Source organism: Protomyctophum parallelum (genome assembly GCF_964188405.1).
Source record: "Protomyctophum parallelum genome assembly, chromosome: 5".
Classification (NCBI taxonomy): domain Eukaryota; kingdom Metazoa; phylum Chordata; class Actinopteri; order Myctophiformes; family Myctophidae; genus Protomyctophum; species Protomyctophum parallelum.
The window spans coordinates 49,098,315-49,113,254 of NC_139702.1; the positions used below are offsets into that span (position 1 = coordinate 49,098,315).

Consider the following 14,940-nt stretch of genomic DNA (forward strand, 5'->3'; position numbering starts at 1 on the left):
CCTCTCCTATAGAAGATGTGTCTATATAGACTGGTAGGAGGGTTGAGTGTCCTACATAGTGAAAGGGTATTAGGCAAAAGAAACTAAAGGTATGTAAACATTTTGTCATAGTCCCTCTGCTCACTAGTACCATCTTACTTTGGAGTACATTACTGGTAGTGTACAGTACATACTGTAATAGAGCACGAACAATAGTTATCCGATATATCGGCTAACATAGTAATCTATACCTCTACAGCACTATTACCCAGAGATGGCGACTTGAGTTAAAGACTCGATGCACTCGAGTCGCCACACATGGGACTCTAGACTCGACTCAGAATCTACCCCCAAAGACTCCAGACTCGACTCAGACTCGAGCTCAATGACTCTCAATGACTCGACGAGTCATTACCGTATTTTTCGACCCACATTAATAAGTGAAATCCCAACTTTGCCTTTGTTAAGTATAATAAAGATAAAGATATAATATAATATAATAAAGAGGATGGGATAGATATGGAGCCGGCCAGCAACTCTTGTTGATCTGACTTCATCAAACCCTATACACCCAAGACACGCTCCATATATGGCCAGTACAGAATTCATTCCATATTAGTGTGCTCGCCCAGCCGTCTGCCATCACCCAGGCAGATCCGTTTCTCGCCCCAGGTCTTACTGGTACTACTATATTATATTACTAATAAATATATGCAGGCATTTGAAGACAAAATCAATCCAATTATCCATGCATGGTTCCTAGTTGAAAGCAAACGTAAAGCAAGGAGAAAGAAGCCACCGAGAAAGTAAAACTCCAAAAAGCCCTACAAAAACGACAGCTTGTATGTCTGTTTTTTGGGGCGGTAGCTGACGCATGTTATGCAATGGAACATGCCATGGGTTTGAGAGGCTGATTGGTGTAAACAGTATTACAGTATTACATATTTAATAGCCTAAGTTGTCATGACGAATAAGATGCATGGATAATGACACTACTTGGACATAACTCTGTTACTTCAGTACTGGAAACTAAATGGAGATCTACCTACTTCTGAGACGTTTAGGCTATTCACTCTGTCCTGGAAATGGAACCGTGAGAAGGTTGGAACTGTATCAGCCAACGGGAGTATAGTACGGTACCTTGTGCCTTTCCTCCTGAAACTGGCTGTGGTGACTGTGAACAGCAGGGAATGTCGGTGGTTGAGCGCTCTCTGCTTATTATAAAAGCAGTGTACTCCAGTCAACTTACATCCATTACAAGGATCCCTGGCTAATAAGACAAATATGCCATATATACATTATAATTGAAAACACTTAAATATTGTATTTATTTCATAAATAGATCATCTTTCATTCATACTGCTTCCGTCACAGGTTGATGATGTAATATGCCCATGTGTGTTCAAGCCATATGGAATGTATGAAATGCATATGCTAATAAAGAACAACTCAATACTTCCTAAGGTTAATATGAGCATAAAAACTATATTTTAAATACTGGTACTTTTTATTAGCACATGCATTCCATATTCCATAGGGCTGGACCATAGACATATAAAGGCTAGATGGCTCAAGGCGGAGTCCCTGATGTAGTTCACCCCCCGTAAACAGAAGCTTCCTCTTCTCAACACCAATGATTAATAATGCAGTACCACAGTGATGAATTTAAGCTGCATTGTGTGATATTAATATATCGAAACATTTTAGATTGCCACGACTGTACTTCGATCTGTATCTGCGCAAAGACTAATTCTAATTGTCGGTCAGTAGTTAGCTTATTTGTGTGATTTGTCTCACTTTGGCTGCTGTAGTCTGTTGGATGCCCATTTTATTTTTTGACAGACGAGGGATGGAGAATGAGGAGGAAGTGCCACTGGGGAGAGAGAGATGCCGCCTTACTCTGAAATACAACAGCTTGTTATCCTAATTCCCTGTGTCTTATCAGTAAGGGCTCCATATTGCACAATGCTGCTGCATCATATTTGAGGGTGTGCGGATAAAGCTTTATCAGATATAATTTATAGGACACCCTCACAGTTTATTGATGCATTATCAAATATTAGGCACAGTTGTGGGATAGAAATGTGTTTATGGGCATCCTTGCACCCTCTCATCATACACCATGTAATTTAACCAATATTGTCAATTACATTAAAGATATATGCATGCATTTTTTTAAATCATTTAAGGGCCACTTCACCACTTTTCAACCTATCTTCATATACTAGGTACTCACTAATAATCATGATAAAATGGCGCCATTTATTTCTACTCTGTCTGTGTTCATTATAGGGCTGTGGGGCAGTTCAGAAACCTGTCCACCAGTGATATCATCGATGGGGAATCCAAGCTAAGGCTTTCTAGTCCTGAAAAGTTGCAATGCGAAAGTGGAAGCCATCGTTCTTACCATTATATTTTTTTTTCTAAAAGAATATTGTTTAAAAGTTTAATCTGCCTAACGATGATGTCACTGGTGGACGGGTTTCTGAACTGCCCACAGCCCTCCTATGAGACACAGACTGCAGAAAATAAATGTGCCATTTTATCATGATTATTAGTGAGGACCCGTTATATGAAGATAGGTTGAAAAGTGCCTTAAAGTGGTGAAGTGGTCCTTTAACAGAATAAAATGAAGTAACTATAGATCAATGATTGACGTTGATAAATGTAGTAAATAGGACAAACTGGCTTCAGAGTCCAGTCCAATCAACAAGGCCCGGCAGACATGCCTCTTAAATAACTTAAAATATTCCCCTGACTGAGACATTTCCCAGCGGTAATGTGACAACCAGTCCTGCTGACATCCTGTCAAGGTTGGCAATCTCCAAGATGCTGTGTAAGACAGCCGGCTCCGTGCATGAACAGCTGACACGCCACAAATGGAAAAGTGAAGAGAGAGGCAAAAAGATGTACAGATATCAGCCCCCAACCCCTGTCTAAGAACAGATCCAAGGAGGATTCCTGTTTCGAGTCTCACTACAGCCGAGCGTGTGTTGTGGAAGGCAGAATATCCTGTGCATGGACCACACAGCTGAGCAATCAAAGATTAAGTCTGTTGGCACACAACAGCAGATCCCCTACTCCAGTACAGTAAACACAGCTTTTCAGCATAGTGAGAAGAGAGAGAGAAACACGTCCAAGTGTTGCATCTCTGTGCATCTTGACAGAAATCAGGGAATAGCAAATGATCTACCATCCTGAAGATATTCTAGGAAATAGTGAAGCTGGTGTTTGTTTGTTTGTTTTTAAAGTAGAGCCCTGAATGGAATCTTCACAGCGACTTTCTCTCCCAGCGTTGAGATTACAAGGATGCACGGTGGGAGATTTCTGAGGGACTGACCGGGCAATTTCTGGGGACTGGCTTGGCTAACCAATCAGACCAGCATACTCCCGAGTCCCGAAAACTGAACCAATTAGAGCAGACAAATGTTTGCACCATGGCGGAAAGCAGCGCAGCAGCACCACAATCCCAGATCTGTTTTCCGGACTGGTTCTGTTCACAGGCTTATGGTCACAACACAGCCGTAAACGTTGTGAGAACTTGCTGCTGCGAGTGAGAATTTCAAGGTGAGTGCAACAGCTACAGTACAGCAAGCCACTGAACTACTGCACAAGGATTGTGCAGGACAAGGACAGTAAAGTTTAGCCTAATTACTAACTACAATTTACATTAATGAGTAAACCACCAATACAGAGGCGTATCAGAAATTGTATGCGCACGCACGACTTGCCTTGCTCGTTCATGCGACCGTGTTCATGAGAGCTCAGTTGAATTGAATACAATTATATGACGTAGACGGGCCCCAAATGTTTGAAGCCCACGACTTTTCCAACCCGGAAGAAGGGGAAAAAACGCCTCATGTGCTGGGTGAGCAACTGGGACTTCCGGTGCCATCTTTATTATTTATTATGCATGAGAAAGACAGAATTTGGGAAGTCCATCAGGATAGAAAGTTCTGGCAGACTGACATCAAAACATCCTTCTTGTTAATAGCAAATCACTGTGAGCAGAGTGAATTATGCCAACTTCAAGTTCATTCATAAAACTAAGACTACATATTACCTCATTATGCAACATGAACAATATTCAGCAACACAATCTCTGGTAATAATATTAATATATAACCTTACTTAATGATCTTATAGGAATATGCAATAACTGCAGCTAAAACTGTGGAGTGGAAAATGGCGCAAATCATAAGCTGAATTACCAGCCCCCATTCAATCCCCACTTTTCTAAATACTATTACCACCCTTTCCAATACAGTAATGGCTTGGCTGCTTCAAATCTCTTCGCTGATGATATTACAAGTCTCACACACAAAAACTGAAATCCTTCAGCTTTTCTCCTAAATCTGATTAAAGCCAGCCTCATGTGAAGAGAGAGAGTGAGTGAGCGTGGGTTTAAAAAAAAGAAAAAAAGTAAGATGTATCCATATCCTGTCTTCTGGCACTCTGCCAGTTAGGATATGTGATATGTGAAATGCATGGTGTAGGAAGACAGGTGAGCGTTACTCTGGAACTGGACTTTAGAGAAGCATTGTTCTTTATCTGGACACCCAAAGGGGGATATAATTAGCAGAAAGTGTCCTCTTTTCATCTGCCATCTTCCCAGTTGGATTCCCTTGTGCAGCTCAGATGTGCGAGAGTGAAGGAAGGTGGTAGCAGGCAGCTTTGAGACCACAGAAATGTCTCATCAAAGACATGAACATGGACAGGGGGCATCTGAGGAGGCCAAATGTCAAGAGGTTATTTCTGGCTGGTTACTTTGGCGTCGGACAAGGCAACGCAAGATTGATCTGTGGACAAAAAGAGAGAGCCGGGTATGAAGGAGGCCACCTAGATTCACACTGATGATGTTCAGAGAGATGTTATACATAGGACCTGGGGGGTAAAAGGTCATTCTTGCGAGAATATCAGAGTACAGAGCCAACTAAAGGCAGGGATTCAAGTAAAGGGGGTATGGTAAAGGTATGGTGATGATGGGGGCTGGGTGAGACAAAGACATACAAACTTGCATGTCACTTGCAGACATTGCATTAATGACGTACATGAAATCTGATATAAACTGAGGAGTGAGGATTCGTGCTTTTTTTCGCAGAACTATAGGTTGGAATGTAGATGATCAATGGCTAGATAGATGTTGGCAGAGAAAAGCTATAGGATCATTAAACCTCTGGTAAACAGAATGCAAATTAGCCAACCGGTTAGCATTAAATAAACCAAAAGGATGCACACATAGCGAGGCCCAAGCCAACGAAACACACACACACACACACACACACACACACACACACACGCACACACGCACGCACACACGCACGCGCATGCGCACACACACACACACAGAACTAACGGCAGTCACACAAACAGTCAGACCACAGAGGGTTGGCAGGCAGGGCACAGGGTCCAAGGCGAATCCCTGGCTCCCAGGCCTGCTTATTGACTGACTCGGCACGGGTCCAAGAGGACACACTCTCGGAGGCCCACGAGCTGCCTGCCTCTCTGCCCGGCGTATAATTATTCTGTTGGCCCTGTTTGGGAGCCAGGCACTGTCTCTCTGCTCGATTACTCACAGAACTGCCAAAGATACTGCAAAGAGCCCTCCCGAGCTCAACCGACTCACAGCAGACAGACAGACAGACATGCGGGCGCACACACACACACACGCGCGCTGCGCGCTGCGCAGCATTCGCGCTCGCACGCACGCACGCCACGCACGCACGCACGCACGCACGCACGCACGCACGCACGCACGCACGCACGCACACACACACACACACACACACACACACACACACACACACACACACACACACACACACACACACACACACACACACACACACACACACACACACACACACACACACACACACACACACACACACACACACACACACACACACACACACACCAGGCAGGCTGGAGATATGTTTTAATGTCCCATGTTTTCTTTGGTATCACAGTATCCTCAACTGCAGGAAAATGGACAAACGAGAGATGTGAAATACAAATTGGATGCTTTCATCTCTGCATTAATAGCCTGGCTCAAGCCCTGAATCGCTACCCACGGTAAATAAATATGTTCTGATGCTTCGGTGACTCGGTCAATGGCGGGCCTAGTCTAGATAAAAAATCTGATCGCAGCAGATGATTGGCCATCAGCACTGTCACATGACGTCAAACAACAAACATAGATGCCGCCACTGTGGTAACTTGCAACCGTGTCGATCTGGCTATTAAATCGCCCTATGATAAATAGTTCATTTACAGAAACGTCATGTTTAAGAAATATCATCCGACATTTTTACCATATTTTTTTTAGACCTGGGACTCGATTAAAAAAATTAATCTAATTAATCAGAGGCTTTGCGATTAATTAATCTAGATTAATCGCATTTTAATCGCATATCAATATTCAACCCGAGAACAGCGAGAAACCTTTTTTTTTAAATGTTCTTTGGTATCCCAGTGAATCAACGAATAGTGACTACAGGATACCACTAATTTTCAACATTTTACTGTCATTAATATACCTGTTGTGGAAATAATAATAAAAAGTCACCCCATTCTGTGTTGCCTGGAACTGGAGGTCTGAAAAAAAAATAGTAACAGTATCAAGTACATCTCAGTGACATCACAAAGCTGTACTTACTTCATATTGTTACTGTTTTTTGTCAGACCTCCAGTTCTAGGCAACACAAAATGGGGTGACTTTTTATTATTTCCAGTTTTCAGTACTATAGAAAAGCGCCCAGTGAGAAACGTTCCGCGGTGAAAAAAAGGTGCGATAAATTTATTAATCGCATTAATTTAGTTAATCGCGATTAATTTTTCTGTAGTTAATTAATCTAAATTAATCGCAATTAGTCCCGGCCCTAATTTTTTTACATGCTAGTAGCGCTCGTTGACTGTTTGTTTTATTAGCAAACGGGTTATTTATTTTTTATTTGTTGTTGTTTGGTTAGCAAACGGGTTAGCCACAATGATATGATTGACAACGACATCATCTGTGTTGCTACTATTTTGATTGGTTCACCGAAGACTGACGCTTTGGCAACGCCCATCCTAGAAAATGCTGCCATGGGAAGGGCTTTCAGTCTGAATAATGAAGTGAAACAAAATGAAAATTCGGTGTCAGGCTATCTCTGCATAATAACAACTGTTAAAATAAAAACATTATTGAATTGGCTAATGGTTAAACAGGGAATACCAAAATATTCACTACCAAGCCAATAGAGCACCGAAGTCTGACGTCACTTTCAGGGGCGCCAGTCCACAGGTTCATGTATTTTTGAGTGGTGCAACCACTCCAAGGAACAGCAATGTCCCTATGTCCTAACCTATGTCCCGATGTTTATGTCATGTAAATGGGGGTGGCTGTGCGTCGTTAATGATGTCCATTCATATTTGATACAACCAGTTACTGGAGAAAATTTAATTAATGTGGCCGCAAAAGCCTTGAAACTACAAGGGTATGAAAGCAATGTCGCTAATATACGTCACGCCCAGCTGTCAACACATTGCGTTCCTGAGATTCCTCGTTGGCGTAAGCTCAGCTGGCAGTGACTCGACTCGTAGTAACCACGAAACATTAAATATCAATAAAAAAACAATTTAACATGTTTCTGTTGTGCGACGGACACTGCAGCCACCCCGCTGCCCGCTACCCGGAAATGTAGTCGCTGGGTTGTTTGACTCGTTTCTAGAGCTTATTGTGTTAATCTTTGGGTATATTTGTACATTTCTACCTTCAGTCGATGCTTCATATCCATATGAGTGAAAAGGCCGGGATGATCGGTTTATTTTTCAAACACAGTTCTTATATGAAGAGATCCAAAATCCCCCTATGGGGATTTCAATGCAAATAAAAAGTACACAAACCTGTGGACTGGCGCCCCTCTACTGACAGTGACGTCAGGACTTCGGTGCTCTATGGCTGACGGGATCAACTGACTGCGTCTCCAACAGGGTTCACAGATTTCTTTGTTACAGTTCAAAGCACAAGGCCTTGGATATCAACAGACATTGCAACATTATATTACTATACCAAACAATCCATGAAGAATATTAAGTTTCATCACAACCCACACAGTTAATAAATAGGCTACTCTGTATTTGCAATACAACATGCTCTCACTCTGCAATAATATCTCCAGTTTTATGTGCATCAGTAAGGGGCCAGGGCAGGACATAATCCCTAGATGATGACACAGACAGCAATCTACTAAATGAAATGAGTGGACAGAGTTTGTGCTAACCCATCCGGTCATGGCAGGAGTCGCAGGACACAAGGTCATTTAACAAGTCTAATTAGCCAAGGACCTCAAACATTTTAAATCGTCAACCTGTGTAAGCCACATTTGGCAAAGTAACACAGAATCAATAGGGAATGCAAGGCAACATCTTGCAATATATGGTACCAACTGCTGGTGTGAAGAATCAAACTGTCAGTCATGACCCAATATAGGTGAGATTTATTTATGTGTCCATTACTCCGTTTACTTGCATGTCTTATCTAGCCTACCATCTGTATCAATGAACTTGTCCAAATTATTTGAATAATAAAATATATTTCAACCTGAATCTTAAGATGATGTTGACATTGCAAATGTGCAACACCACAACTGACACATGCTGTAGTAGGATACATGCAACAGACATGCAATGCGCACGCACACGCGCACACACACACACACACACACACACACACACACACACACACACACACACACACACGGAACCCAACAAACAGCCATTAATAAACGTGAATCCCTAGACTCCTTCAAAACCGCTCTGACTCAAAGAGCACTTTATAGGAACGGCTCCAATTTGAAACTGGCCCCTGTAAAAAAGCCTACTTTCGTTTGAAATGTACCCATTCTACAAACTGTGAATACAAATTTCAATCAATCAATTGGAGCATTGGGCATTTGTACAGCAGGCAAATCATTCGATCGGGACCCGGGACGTCGGGAGAGAGACTGCACTGGAGCAAGGGAACTTTTATTAATTTAACTAAAAGTAGCACAAACAGACAAACTCCTATAAATTTACACAATGATTATATAACTAGAAGTAGACTACCCTATGCTGAACTGGCAGTAGACGAATGGTTGGCTGATTAGTTTGATAGCTCGCTTGGTTTCTCAAACAAGGGCTCCACCTAGCGTTTAAATAGAAAAACTCTATAGTGTTCCAGTCAAATAGTTTTGTGTCTATAGCCGGCCCTAGACTAATAGTACTAATCCACTACCATGTGATTTCATTCATTTAATTTCAGAAGAACCCCCTCCGTCGTTGAGAAACAGTGGTCTTGGTCTATAAACTAGCTAGACTTCATCAATACAATCCTCCATAGTCCTCCAGGCCCCACTCGTTTAGTCGTTGAACGAGGTTGAATCATATGTCATTCTTTCAAAGGTAACAATATTAATTTGTCAAGTAGGCCAAAATGACATATCGATACATGTCATTATGAATTCGTCACATGTTTAAAAAAAAGAAAAGAAGAGAAAGAAAAAAGGGCTAATGCTAATTTAATCAGCTTGTGACCATTTTTTGTCACAAGCTGATTAAATTAGCATTAGCCCTTTTTTCTTGACTTAAGTCACGTTCAGGATACAAGGCGTTGGCCTGTTTCTTCATATTATGATAGGCCTATATAGTTTAAAAAGAAAAAAAGTCTTACCGCACGCACGACATCCTGAGAGCTGGAAGTGTTGAAAAACGTATAATCCACGCACATTATTCCAGTCACAGACATGGGGAAATTTAAAAATGTGAATAAAATAGGGTATGATAATTCTTGCAGGTGCATGCTGGTTTATTAATGGCGCAGCGCCTAAATTAAATCAAAGAGGAAGTGGATTAGAGGAAGCTTGTTTACCGTATGTCAAAATTAAAAAACCCAAACCTATGTCATTTGGTAAAACATTATCCTAAATGCCTGCCTGCGCTGTATACGCCGCCACCTTTTCCAATTATTTGGCAACATTTTTAAACTAAAAAAAATAAAGAAACGAAAACAATAATAGGCTAATGGGCAATAATAATAATACTAATAATAATGTCACCTTGGCTGCAGCAGGTCAGGGGTCTGTAGTAAAGGCAACACATAAAAGACAAACCAATCTGCAGGTCTGTTACATTAGTAGAGTAGCAGAGACTACCTTGATAATGTAATATAGGCTATAGCCTTGACTTTAGAGTAGAGTAGAAGACCATGGCTAGAGATATAGAATTTGCTGAAACTAATTTGACAAAATCACATTTATATGTTAACACCAGTTAGTATGTGTTTAGTATAAAAGCAAATATATAGCTATAACAAATGAGCGGTGAGAGCAGTTGGAAAAACTGGAAAATGAGTGGTGCTATTTCCCTTGCTCTTCTTTATGAAAGCCTGATGTTGCCTGCCCACAGTCCCCACACTAATCTCTTTATATGTGTCCACGCTTTTAATTTTGAACAGTATCTATTCTCCCACTAAGGCCCTCGAAGAAAGCCAGATAAAGTGCCCTCCGCCTGTCGATTTTGAACAAGGTTTAGCCTACTTTAGATACTTGTGTTAACAATTTAAAAGATCTTTTAAAAAAACAACATAACTTTTAGGAAAAGTGAAAAGGATGGTTTCTCCAACATCAATATAAAAATCACACTTGTGTGACATGGGTTGCCCTATCATCATACATCATCACATTCTGTACTCAGCCAATCAATTCATCACATTCCATGTTACAAACACACAAAGCTGCACAAAAATCCTGCAAAATATAACATCTATCTATTCTAGCTGCAATTTCCGGCAAATGGTGGCTAGACTAGACTAAACTAAAGGCCATGAGCACCAGTCAGTTGGGTTCATCCTGGGTAAGGCTGGGTCCACCATGCATCATGTGCAAGTGGACATTTCTTGCCTCATGGTGGCGATATAGGAAAGGCCATTGGGTCACCAGAAAGAGTATAGCGGGCTCATTAGGAATAATCATTAAAGTACACAGCGACTTCCAACCAGTAGTGTCTGAGATGTGGTAGACAACTAACATTCATAAAGCCCTGCTGCTAACAGGGCTAAAAAGGTCAAAGAGGACACAACATTAAAAGGTTGTATTTTATTTAGTTCACTTTTAAAATGGACATTTCTCTCTAGATTCACTAAAAAAGATCAAAGCATCATCAGCTTCGTTTGCAGTTCATAACAACAAAACTGCAACTGGAGAAAGAACAAAGTAGTATGAAGATGGCATAATAGGCACAGTTTTCAGTTCAAATGATACATGCTGGAATAGTGGATGGCAAAAATATATACAGCAAAGACTTCTCTCTTATGGTAGCACATGCTTGGGACTTACAGTAAGGCAAATGTTGTAAAAAAATCATCATATATCCTACTATTTTGCAGTTGGAAATTTTGAGTGACCCTTGTCGAAAGGATCTTGTGATGCAGTATTAATTTCGGCAGATTTTATACTTTGTTGCATGCCGGTGTCGTGCACTGAAAGTTTCAAGTTCACAATGAAACGCAGTTTGTAGATGTCCTATTTTCGTCCCATGACACCACACGACATGCACGACAAACTATATCAAGCCTTCATGAGTGAAAGTTAGTAAAGCAAAGGATCTATTGAATAACCTAACTTCTTCACTATCTACAAAAACATGAATCAAGTTTACTAGATAAGGAAGCCGTGATTTAGGCTACCCAAGGTTCGTCATTTGAAATAAATTAAACAGAAGAAAGAGATGTAGTGAAGACTTATCAATTAACTTCTGAAATTAATTGACTGTTGGTTTTCGGTTTTAAAACTCATTTGTATCTAGATTGAGAACACTGAGCTAGTTTGGTCGATAAACAACCCACTTGATGAAATAACTAGAAAAATAAATTAGAAATGAGATAGATGAATTAGTATGCATTTCATAAGAGTACCTGATTTCATTTATCTATTTGTTCTCCCTCTCTAGCCCAAAGCCTTATTTATACTTCATTGCACAACTTTGTTGATCTCCAAACTGACAGATTTTCACTCATTAGCTTGAAAATAAGTTATGGTGAGTGAGATCATTGTGCAACGAAGTAACAATTAGGCTTAAGTTTGATACCTTGCATAACTTATAGAAAGCCAGTGACTTTCTTATTTTTTACTCACAGTTACATGTTCGGTTTTAATTATCACCAGTCATGATACCACCTACAAGATGGCCACTGGATTCCACCCCGCAGAATCCACACGCCTTCCGCGTCAAAACGCTCTTGATATTCCGTACAAATAAAATACACTTTTTTCTGTTTATATACATAACACTTTTGTACACAGTCTTTGCTTTCCTCTTGACAAAGATTAAAGCACTTCCACTTAAAAAGTAGCTGGGGGAATAAAAAGGAGATTTATTTTTTATTTTTATGAAGCTTTGAGTGAATCCAAAGCTTCAACTTGGGGCATCATGTATAAATGTGACTTCATTGTCTTTATATTCTAATATTCGTCTGTGAAAAATAAGCTGTATTTGGTAGTCTAGGAGAGCCGAAGTCATGCTGCTGGTTGGCTGGAGGGGGCAACTCCAGCCACACATTATCAGTGAAGAAATCGTAAAATTGACCTCAGGTACTATGTGTCCGTGGAAAACCTTACGAACACTCAAACAGGGGAGGAAAAAAGGAGCAAAACCACCCTTGATAACCAGGTACACCAAACAGGTTGGCAGTAAGTGTTGGGATACGTATTTTGATCATGCTATATCAAGTGATTTGACTCACTCTCCCCAATGTGATATCCCAACAGCATCGTAATTCAAGGACATGAATTTGTGTGCCTTCCCATCCCAAACGGTGAAATTCGGAATAAAAATAAATCCCAACATCAGAGGCAGTGAGTGTTCAGACATAGCAGTTCACAAGTCTACTCCATGCGAACTCAGAAGCCAAGCCCATCCAGGTCCATCCTTCCCTCTTGGCTTCCGTACTGGGTGCAGCTTATTCCAAAATGGTCCCACACCCCTTCCTACCACTGGGAGGGCTGTACTGTCCTTGGCCTGAATAGCAGTGTAAACTAAGAAAGACAGCTCAGTGGAGGTCCACTGGCCCCCTCTAGCAGCTAAAGGTCTGGTGGCTGACCCCAGAACCCAGAAACTAGGACCTCCGCTAGTGTTGAAAGCCCAGCAGTACGGGCAGGTTGAGTGGGGTCAAGGGTCACTTGGCTCCCTTGGTGGGTGTGTCCGTCTCTGTGGACTGGCGTCCATCATTCCACGCTTCTCTGGTGCTTTTCAGGGCCTGTGTTCGCTGCTGATCCACCACTACATAGTCCACACGCTCATCTGAAGCCGCCATGCCAGTTCCATTACTCTTCGTCTGCATTAGAGGGGATAAAACCAATGGTGGGGCTTAAAATTCAGCATGTATCACAGAACTAGCACAGTATTCTTGGACCTTGGTTATAATTTTGTACGTATAATGTACTACTACTACGATTACTGGTAATAAAAACATTGTAATGGGTAATATGGATGATGATTTTACTGTTCTTGTAGGGTTTGTTTATGTATATGACACTGTTCTCTTCATGCGAGACAGCTGTCTATATTCCAGTCAGCGAATAGGGAACCTCTATGAATGCAGTGTTAAAGTGGTGTCCTACCTTTCTAGGTGGGGTAGATTTGCCAGGGTCAAGGTCCAAATCCAGGTACTCCACCTGTTTGTCTCCCTTGGGTTTTACCATGGGGCTGCTCCCCCCATCCGCCGTCATGGGTGGACCCAGCTTAATGTTCTACAAACCCAGGAAAAGAAGACTTATTGTTGAATTGGCAAGAGGGGAATGCACTAATGCAGGCAACGATTAAAGTAAAGTACACTGCACACACAAATTAACATACAGTACGGCAACTACAGTAGAAGAGGTTGTTAATTCTAAACTATGATTGGGTGGAAGTATTAAAGTATTAGAACTAAAATGAAGACAGAATTACAACACAAAATAGTTGGAAGAACCGTTTTGGCTTAATTTACATCTAAAGAATGTCAATAAGGGCAGTTAAGGATAGATCACAGTCCCACCCTACTATAGAGTCAAGAGTCCATGCACGTTCTTGCCACTGAGATACTGATAGTGGATCTGAAACTGGCTGACCCTTGGTGCTCTGGGTTGGAAGGCTGAGAAATGCACTCCCCTGAAAACTATCACTGTCGTGGCGTCCGGATGAAGGTACAAATATTTGTATTTGCATTGAGCGAAGAGCATTAGAATCTCTCTTTCCATTTTTTCCAGAGACTGGTCATTTTCAGTCTCTGGGTAGGGATGGGGATGAGTACATTATCTTTCAGAGTTTAATCAACACTTTAGTGCTCCAGCACAGCAGCCCATGCATGTCAAACCTGACAACCTGTCTCACCTCCTCTATGGGATCTATTTCCTCCACCTCCCGCTTTACAGGGGTGATGGGGACAGTGCAGTAGAAGGACTCCTCTCTGCACACACACACAGTGACATGGATATAGCCAGGGGAAGGAAAATACAGGGGCAGAGAGAAAAAGAAAAAGGAAACGAGCAGAGTATTAGCAGCAGAAAAAAACAACAGGTAACGGTAGATAGAAAGAAGGGGAGGGACTAGTGAGCTGGAGAGGAAAGTGAGATGAGTGAAAGGAGCAGTAGAGAAGGGTTAAAGGAGAGAAGCAAAGCAGCTAGTGAAAACAAGAATGCAGCCAGGAATAGAAATAAGAAAAGATCTTAATGGGTCATCTGAAAACAACTCTGAGAAGGAAACAATGAACAGATAGACAAAGCCGTGGAAGAGAATGAAAGACTAGAGGAAAGGAAATTACATCATGGCAAGGGAACAGGAAGTCAACAGAAAAATATCAAGACAGATTTAGGAAAAAACTGAAACTATTATGGTTGTCAAAACAAAGAAAATGTAGAATCAAGTACCCAGACTGTAAGAGAAAGTGCCCCTCGTTCAGTA

The 14,940-nt window shown here is 41.4% G+C and overlaps 2 protein-coding genes across 9 annotated transcripts in view; one reads left to right on the plus strand and one right to left on the minus strand.

The window, feature by feature from the left end:
- The window catches only part of smarca5 (SNF2 related chromatin remodeling ATPase 5), a 342,548-nt gene that overhangs the window by 214,980 nt on the left and 112,628 nt on the right, over positions 1–14,940 (plus strand). The window lies entirely within an intron of this gene.
- The window catches only part of gab1 (GRB2-associated binding protein 1), a 69,951-nt gene continuing 66,101 nt past the window's right edge, over positions 11,091–14,940 (minus strand). For 6 of the 7 annotated variants that reach the window (XM_083765291.1, XM_083765290.1, XM_083765289.1 and 3 more), the window contains 2 exons: positions 13,620–13,748; positions 11,091–13,333 (listed from right to left, as the gene is read on the minus strand). In XM_083765291.1, coding sequence (XP_083621417.1) covers positions 13,175–13,333; positions 13,620–13,748 — 288 coding nt within the window. In that variant the 3' untranslated portion in view covers positions 11,091–13,174. Of the gene's footprint in view, positions 13,334–13,619; positions 13,749–14,370; positions 14,447–14,940 lie in introns of all 7 variants that reach the window. The other variant, XM_083765292.1, reaches the window with a different exon arrangement.